General features: G+C 42.0%; 1 protein-coding gene across 1 annotated transcript; it reads left to right on the top strand.

Annotated features, from left to right (window-relative positions):
• The first annotated feature begins 591 nt into the window (after positions 1 to 591).
• LOC145867204 (uncharacterized) lies at positions 592 to 8,708 on the top strand. The gene is made up of 5 exons (XM_082971256.1): positions 592 to 1,355; positions 7,548 to 7,649; positions 7,814 to 8,152; positions 8,273 to 8,415; positions 8,561 to 8,708. Exons 1-5 carry the CDS (start codon positions 1,214 to 1,216, stop codon positions 8,666 to 8,668), a joined length of 834 nt encoding a protein of 277 aa, XP_082827382.1. The 5' UTR covers positions 592 to 1,213; the 3' UTR covers positions 8,669 to 8,708.
• Positions 8,709 to 8,969: the final 261 nt, after the last annotated feature.

The raw sequence follows: 8,969 nt of genomic DNA, 5'->3' as shown, positions 1-8,969 counted from the left end.
TGTGACAGACGTGACAGAGTCTGGAGACGCCGTGGAGAACGTTCTGCTGCCTGCAACATCCTCCAGCATGACCGGTTTGGCGGTGGGTCAGTCATGGTGTGGGGTGGCATTTCTTTGGGGGGCCGCACAGCTCTCCATGTGCTCGCCAGAGGTAGCCTGACTGCGTTAGGTACCGAAATGAGATCCTCAGATCCCTTGTGAGACCATATGCTGGTACGGTTGGCCCTGGGTTCCTCCTAATGCAAGACAATGCTAGACCTCATGTGGCTGGAGTGTGTCAGCAGTTCCTGCAAGAGGAAGGCATTGATGCTATGGACTGGCCCGCCCGTTCCCCAGACCTGCATCCAATTGAGCACCTCTGGGACATCATGTCTCACTCCATCCACCAACGCCACGTTGCACCACAGACTGTCCAGGAGTTGGCGGATGCTTTAGTCCAGGTCTGGGAGGAGATCCCTCAGGAGACCATTCGCCACCTCATCAGGAGCATGTCCAGGCGTTGTAGGGAGGTCATACAGGCACGTGGAGGCCACACACACTACTGAGCCTCATTTTGACTTGTTTTAAGGACATTACATCAATGTTGGATCAGCCTGTAGTGTGTTTTTCCACTTTAATTTTGAGTGTGACTCCAAATCCAGACCTCCATGGGTTGATAAATTGGATTTCAATAAATTATTATTGTGTGATTTTGTTGTCAGCACATTCAACTATGTAAAGAAAAAAGTATTTCATAAGATTATTTCATTCATTAAGATCTAGGATGTGTTATTTTAGTGTTCCCTTTATTTTTTTGAGCAATGTATAATCAAACTAAGGGTGGTGGGAGTCATATCATGTATTATATTATCACACTAAGGCTGGTGGGAGTCATATCATGTATTATATAATCACACTAAGGCTGGTGGGAGTCATATCATGTATTATATTATCACACTAATGCTGGTGGGAGTCATATCATGTAGTATATTATCACACTAAGGCTGGTGGGAGTCATATCATGTATTATATTATCACACTAAGGCTGGTGGGAGTCACGTAGTGGCCAGGGTTGTGCTAATTTCACAATTTCCCCTTCACTGTGGTTGACTGATAAAGAGTTTCACTACCTAAAGTCACACAGACGCAGGACTTTGCGGGGAGAAGACACAGCTATAGACGTATATTAGAGTTGAGGTTAGAAGTTACTGTATTTCACCACAAGTGTGTTAAGATGTCAGAGGGAGTCTATGAAAACTCAGATGGATTTGAAGACGATGAGCTTGATGCAATGAAGAACACAGAGATTGATGACCAATTATATTCCAATGTAAGAGCCTTCAAGCCCAGTTCAAGAGATGGAGTTGTTGATTCAGGTAAGATTACACACACACACACACACACACACACACACACACACACACACACACACACACACACACACACACACACACTAAACAGGTGAGATTGCCATGTAGCAATATGGCTTTGTTCTGGACGACTGTGTGATCACGCTCTCCGTAGCCGACGTGAGTAAGACCTTTAGACAGGTCAACATTCACAAGGCCGCAGGGCCAGACGGATTACCAGGACGTGTACTCTGAGCATGTGCTGACCAACTTGCAAGTGTCTTCACTTACATTTTCAACCTCTCACTGTCTGTCTGTAATCCCAACATGTTTTAACCTGTTAGGGCTAGGGGGCAGTATTGACACGGCTGGATAAAAAACGTACCCGATTTAATCTGGTTACTACTCCTGCCCAGTAACTAGAATATGCATATAATTATTGGCTTTGGATAGAAAACACCCTAAAGTTTCTAAAACTGTTTGAATGGTGTCTGTGAGTATAACAGAACTCATATGGCAGGCCAAAACCTGAGAAGATTTCAAGCAGGAAGTGGCCTGTCTGAGAAGTAGTGTTTCATCTTGGCTCTTTTTATTGAAGACTCAGGATCTGTGCAATAACGTGACACTTCCTACGGCTTCCATAGGGTCTCAGAGCCCGGGAAAAAGCTGAACGATATCGATGCAGGCTCTGGCTGAAACACTTTATCGCTTTTGGCAAGTGGCCACACAGAGTACTATGGGCTTAGGCGCGTGCCCGCTTCGACCGAATGCTTTCTTTTCCTTTGTCTGTTTACCTAAAAGCAGATTCCCGGTCTGAATATTATCGCTTTTTTATGAGAAAAATGGCATAAAAATTGATTTTAAACAGCGGTTGACATGCTTCGAAGTACGGAAATGTAATATTTAGAATTTTTTTGTCACGAATTGCGCCATGCTCGCCACCCTTATTTACCCTTTAGGATAGTGTCTAGAACGCACAAACAAAACGCCGCTGTTTGGATATAACGATGGATTATTTTGGACCAAACCAACATTTGTTATTGAAGTAGAAGTCCTGGGAGTGCATTCTGACAAAGACAACAAAGGTAATAACATTTTTCTTATAGTAAATCTGACTTTGATGAGTGCTAAACTTGCTGGGTGTCTAAATAGCTAGCCCTGTGATGCCGGGCTATCTACTGAAAATTTTGCAAAATGTGCTTTCACCGAAAAGCTATTTTAAAATCGGACATATTGAGTGCATAGAGGAGTTCTGTATCTATAATTCTTAAAATAATTGTTATGCTTTTTGTGAAATAATCCATCGTTATATCCGAATAGCGGCGTTTTGTTCGTGCGTTCCAGACACTATCCGAAATAGTAAAGAAGTGTCGCGCGCTTGGCGCAATTCCTGACAATAAAATTCAAAGTATTCCATTGCCGTACGTCGAAGCATGTCAACCGCTGTTTAAAATCAATTTTTACGTCATTTTTCTCGTAGAAAAGCGATACAATTCCGACAGGGAATCTCCTTTTCGGCAAACAGAGGAAAAAATCCCAAAGGCGGGGGCGGTCGGGGTCACGCGCATAAGCTAGTGTCTCTTGATGGGCCACTTGAGAAAGGCGATAATGTGTTTCAGCCTGGGGCTGGAATGACGACATTCTCTTTTTTCCCGGGCTCTGAGAGCCTATGGACGACGTGGGAAGTGTCACGTTAGAGCAGAGATCCTTAGTAAATGATAGAGATGGCAAAGAAGTTCCAGAAATGGTCAGACAGGCCACTTCCTGTAAAGGAATCTCTCAGGTTTTGACCTGCCATTTGAGTTCTGTTATACTCACAGACACCATTCAAACAGTTTTAGAAAATTTAGGGTGTTTTCTATCCATATGTAATAAGTATATGCATATTCTAGTTACTGAGTAGGAGTGGTAACCAGATTAAATCGGGTATGTTTTTTATCCAGCCGTGTCAATGCTGCCCCCTAGCCCTAACAGGTTAAGTAATAGCATATCTAAGGTATTTGAAAATTGCGCCACAGTATTCAACTGGCTGTTGAGTAGGTTAGCCCATAGAGGTTAAACAGACCACCCTGTGCCCAAGAACACTAAGGTAACCTGCCTAAATGACTACCGACCCGTAGCAACAGTTAGTGGAAGGCTGGTAATGGCTCACATCAACACCATTATCCCAGAAACCCAAGACCCACTCCAATTTGCATATCACCCAAACAAATCCACAGATGATGCAATCTCTATTGCACTCCACACTGCCCTTTCCCACCTGGACAAAAGGAACACCTATGTGAGAATGCTATTCCTTGACTACAGATCAGTGTTCAACACCATAGTACCCTCAACGCTCATCAATAAGCTAAGGACCCTGGGACTAAACACCTCCCTCTGTAACTGGATTCTGGACTTCCAGACGGGCCGCCCCCCAGGTGGTAAGGGTAGGTAACAACACATCCGCCACGCTGATCCTCAACACGGGGGCCCCTCAGGGGTGCGTGCTCAGTACCCTCCTGTACTCCCTGTTCACTCATGACTGCATGGCCAGGCATGACTCCAACACCATCATTAAGTTTGCCGATGACACAACAGGGGTAGGCCTGATCACCGACAATGACAAGACAGCCTATAGGGAGGAGGTCAGAGACCTGGCCATGTGGTGCAAGGACAACAACCTCTCCCTCAACGTGATCAAGACAAAGGAGATGATCGCGGACTACAGGAAAAGGAGGACCGAGCATGCCCCTGTTCTCATCGATGGGGCTGTAGTGGAGCAGGTTGAGAGTTTCAAGTTCATTGGTGTCCACATCACCAACAAACTAACATGGTCCAAACACACCAAGACGGTTGTGAAGAGGGCACAACAAAATCTGAAAAGAGGGCACAACAGACTGAAAACATTTGGCATGGGTCCTCAGATCCTCAAAAGGTTCTAACGCTGCACCACCGAGAGCATCCTAACTGAGCATCAAAACCTGAGAGATTCCTTTACAGGAAGTGGCCTGTCTGACCATTTGTTGAACTTCTTTTCCATCTCTATCATTTACTAAGGATCTCTGCTCTAACGTGACACTTCCCACGTCGTCCATAGGCGCTCAGAGCCCGGGAAAAAACAGAATGTCGTCATTCCAGCCCCAGGCTGAAACACATTATCGCCTTTCTCAAGTGGCCGATCAAGAGACACTAGCTTATGCGCATGACCCCGACCGCCCCCGCCTTTGGGATTTTTTCCTCTGTTTGCCGAAAAGGAGATTCCCTGTCGGAATGTTATCGCTTTTCTATGAGAAAAATGTCGTAAAAATTGATTTTAAACAGCGGTTGACATGCTTCGAAGTACGGTAATGGAATACTTAGAATTTTGTTGTCACGAATTGCGCCATGCGCGTGACACTTCTTTACTATTTCGGATAGTGTCTGGAACGCACGAACAAAACGCCGCTATTCGGATATAACGATGGATTATTTTGGACCAAACCAACATTTGTTATTTAAGTAGCAGTCCTGGGTGTGTATTCTGACGAAGACAACAAAAGGTAATGAAATTTTATAATAGTAAATATGATTATGGTGAGTGCTAAACTTGCCGGGTGTCTAAATAGCGAGCCCGTGATGCCTGGGCTATGTACTTAGAATATTGCAAAATGTGCTTTCACCAAAAAGCTATTTTAAAATCGGACATATCGAGTGCATAGAGGAGGTCTGTATCTATAATTATTAAAATAATTGTTATGCTTTTTGTGAACGTTTATCGTGAGTAATTTAGTAAAATGTTAGCGAATTCCCCGGAAGTTTGCGGGGGGTATGCTAGTTCTGAACGTCACATGCTAATGTAAAAAGCTGGTTTTTGATATAAATATGAACTTGATTGAACAAAACATGCATGTATTGTATAACATAATGTCCTAGGGTTGTCATCTGATGAAGATCATCAAAGGTGAGTGCTGCATTTAGCTGTCTTCTGGGTTTTGGTGACATTATATGCTGGCTTGAAAAATGGGTGTCTGATTATTTCTGGCTTGGTACTCTGCTGACATAATCTAATGTTTTGCTTTCGTTGTAAAGCCTTTTTGAAATCGGACAGTGTGGTTAGATTAACGAGAGTCTTGTCTTTAAATGGCTGTAAAATAGTCATATGTTTGAGAAATTGAAGTAATAGGATTTTTAAGGTTTTGAAAATCGCGCCACAGGATAGTAGTGGCTGTTACGTAGGTGGGACGAATTCGTCCCGCCTAGCCTAGAGAGGTTAAACATTGTCAAAGACTCCAGCCACCCTAGTCATAGACTGTTCTCTCTGTTATCGCATGGCAAGCAGTAACAGAGTGCCTAAGTCTAGGTCCAAGAGGCTTATAAACAGTTTCTACCCCCAAGCCATAAGACTCCTGAACATCTAATCAAATGGCTACCCAGACTATTTGCATTGTCCCCCCCCTCTTTTACCCTGCTGCTACTCTGTTTATTATCTATGCATAGTAACTTTAATAACTCTACCTACATGTACATATTACCTCAATTACCTCGACACCAGTGCTCCCGCACACTGACTCTGTACCGGTACTCCCTGTATAAAGCCCTGCTATTGGTATTTTACTGCTGCTCTTTAATTATTTGTTACTTTTATTTATTTTCATTTTTTTGTATTTTTCTTAATGGGCTACGGGGGCAGTATTGAGAATTTTGAAAAAAATATGTGCCCATTTTTAACTGCCACCTACACCAACTCAGAAGCTAGGATATGCATATTATTACCAGATTTGGATAGAAAACACTCTGAATTTTCTAAAACTGTTTGAATGGTGTCTGTAAGTATAACAAAACTCATATGGCAGGCAAAAACCTGAGAAAACCTGAGATAAAAAAAGAATTTTGTGGCTGTACTATTTTTTTTAATCATTGTTTAATAGATACCACAGTGAGAAAGGATTCATTTCGCAACTCCTACGGCTTCCACTAGATGTCAGCGATCTTTATAAAGTTGTTTGAAGCGTCTATGATCAACAGAGACCGGATGACAAGGAAGGGAAGTTGACCTCCCTGGGATGTCGTCACTTCCATTATTGCCTGCACCTGCTCAATCATGTAACTCGAGACAATTTTCAAAGATGTTTTTCTAGACACAGGAGCGGTCGTGTTGAAACATTACTGATGTTTCACGTTAAAAATGGCTCTAAAGATTGATGCTAAACAACGTTTGACATGTTTGAACGAACGTAAATAGATTATTTTTTTTAACTTTTTTAACTTTTCGCCGTGACTTCCCACCCCCCGCCCGCACTACTTTTGAGTAGCCACCGAAGCGCTAACAACATGGAACAACTTGGAGTTATTTGGACATCAATTATGAACTTTGTCAAAAGAAACCACATTTGTAGTGGACCTGGGATTCCTGGAAGTGCCAATGGATGAAGATAATCAAAGGTAAGGGATTATTGACGATAGTATTATTGATATTAGCTGGTTACAAGATGATGCTAACCTATATAGCCTAGCCTATTGTTCTTAGCACAGCACCCGGTTTATTGCAACTTGTGATTTCCCAGTAAAGTTATTTTGAAATCTGGCAATACAGTAGCATTTACGAAATGATAAACTATTATTATTTGAATCACAATATTATAATTTACCAATGTTTTCGAATAGTAATTTTGTAAATTGTAACGTTGTTCACCGGAAGCACTTCAGAGAAGAAAAAAATCTGAATTTCACGCTACTGTAAAATGCTGTTTTTGGATATAAATATGAACTTGATGGAACAAAAAATGCATGTATTGTATAACATAATGTCCTAGGAGTGTCATCTGATGGAGATTGCCAAAGGTTAGTGCATAATTTTAGCTGGTTTCTGCTTTTGGTGACCTTGAATTGAAAATGGATGTTTGTACTTTTGTGGCTATGTACTGTCCTAACATAATCTAACTTTATGCTTTTGCCGTAAAGCCTCTTTGAAAATCGAACAATGTGGTTGGAATAAGGAGATGTTTATCTTTTAAATGGTGTAAAATAGTTGCTTGTTTGAGAAATTGAAATTATTAGATTTTTGATGTTTTGAATTTCCAGCCTTGTTAGCAATCCCGTCTCGGGGTTCATTGCTAACCTGTAGCCCCAACAGGTTAAAACACCTGTTGGATACGGCGCATGTGACAAATACAATTTTATTTTATTTATTTGTCCCAATCGTGGATGATACAGTAAAACACATTACCAAATACCATACTTTAATAATTTGTGATTCAGTACATTTCCAGTGGTGGAAGAGACCCTCTGGAGTAGCTGCAGTGTGTCTGGGGCTGCTGTGTGTTCTCCTACTGACTGGGATCATAGGCCTGTCTGTCTACTGTAAGTTTAGTATTTTGTCACTGAGACTTAAGTAGAATACTTAATCATCCTTAATCATCCTTAATCATCCTTAATCAACCTTAATCATACTTAATCATCCTTAATCATCCTTAATCATCAATGGTGTGGTAGTTACATGTTTGATTAACTTTTCCCTTTTACAGATGGAGTAATTGGTCATCACGACTCAACAGAGAGAGACCAGCTACAGGCCAGTTACAGCCTTCTGACTAAAGAGAGAGACCAGCTACAGACCAGTTACAGCCTTCTGACTAAAGAGAGAGACCAGCTACAGATCAGTTACAGCCTTCTGTCTAAAGAGAGAGACCAGCTACAGACCAGTTACAGCCTTCTGACTAAAGAGAGAGACCAGCTACAGACCAGCAGTAACACCCTGACTAAAGAGAGAGACCAGCTACAGACCAGTTACAGCCTTCTGACTAAAGAGAGAGACCAGCAACAAAAAGAGAAAAATGATCTCATGAGAAAGTTCTCTAATCTGAGTGAGTTTACCAAATAAATGATCATAACATCATATATCTAATATGCAGTCAACTTGTGTTTGTATTCTAAAATAATAGGTGCAGAATAATAAGATGGAAATTCATGTTTTTGTCTTGTAGAACAAACCTGCCCTAAAGACTGGAAGAAGTTTGAATCCAGTTGGTACTTCCTGTCTACTGAGACTAAAACCTGGGGGGAGAGCAAAGATGACTGTCTGGAGAGAGGAGCAGACCTGGTGATCATCAACAGTGATAAGGAACAGGTGAGAGAGAAAGAGAGAGAGATATGGCGGGGGGGTTATGATCAAACATCCCTTGGTCAGTAATGTATCTTCCAGTATGTAGTCTATGTAGTCTTCCACATGTAGTCTATAGTAGTTGACAATATCAGCTCTTTCTCACCAACAGGAGTTTCTCTTCCACCTCAACAAGGGTTTCTGGATTGGTCTGACTGACACTGTTACTGAGGGGACCTGGAAATGGGTGGACGGCAACCCACTGACCACCCCAAAGTAAGAGACTACTGCTCTAACAACTCTGACCACCGTGTAAGGGGTAGGACTGATTCTGTGTGTTGTTCATACTCTAGGTTCTGAGAGAGTATCCAGTCTAACTGTATTGTTCATACTCTAGGTCCTGAGAGAGTATCCAGTCTAACTGTATTGTTCATACTCTAGGTTCTGAGAGAGTATCCAGTCTAACTGTATTGTTCATACTCTAGGTTCTGAGAGAGTATCCAGTCTAACTGTATTGTTCATACTCTAGGTTCTGAGAGAGTATCCAGTCTAACTGTATTGTTCATACTCTAGGTTCTGAG

This window comes from Salmo salar, unplaced genomic scaffold (genome assembly GCF_965601325.2).
Source record: "Salmo salar unplaced genomic scaffold, fSalSal1 ptg000221l, whole genome shotgun sequence".
Classification (NCBI taxonomy): Eukaryota; Metazoa; Chordata; class Actinopteri; order Salmoniformes; family Salmonidae; genus Salmo; species Salmo salar.
Note: the sequence above shows the minus strand (reverse complement) of the source record. Positions and strands in the feature narration are given on the sequence as shown.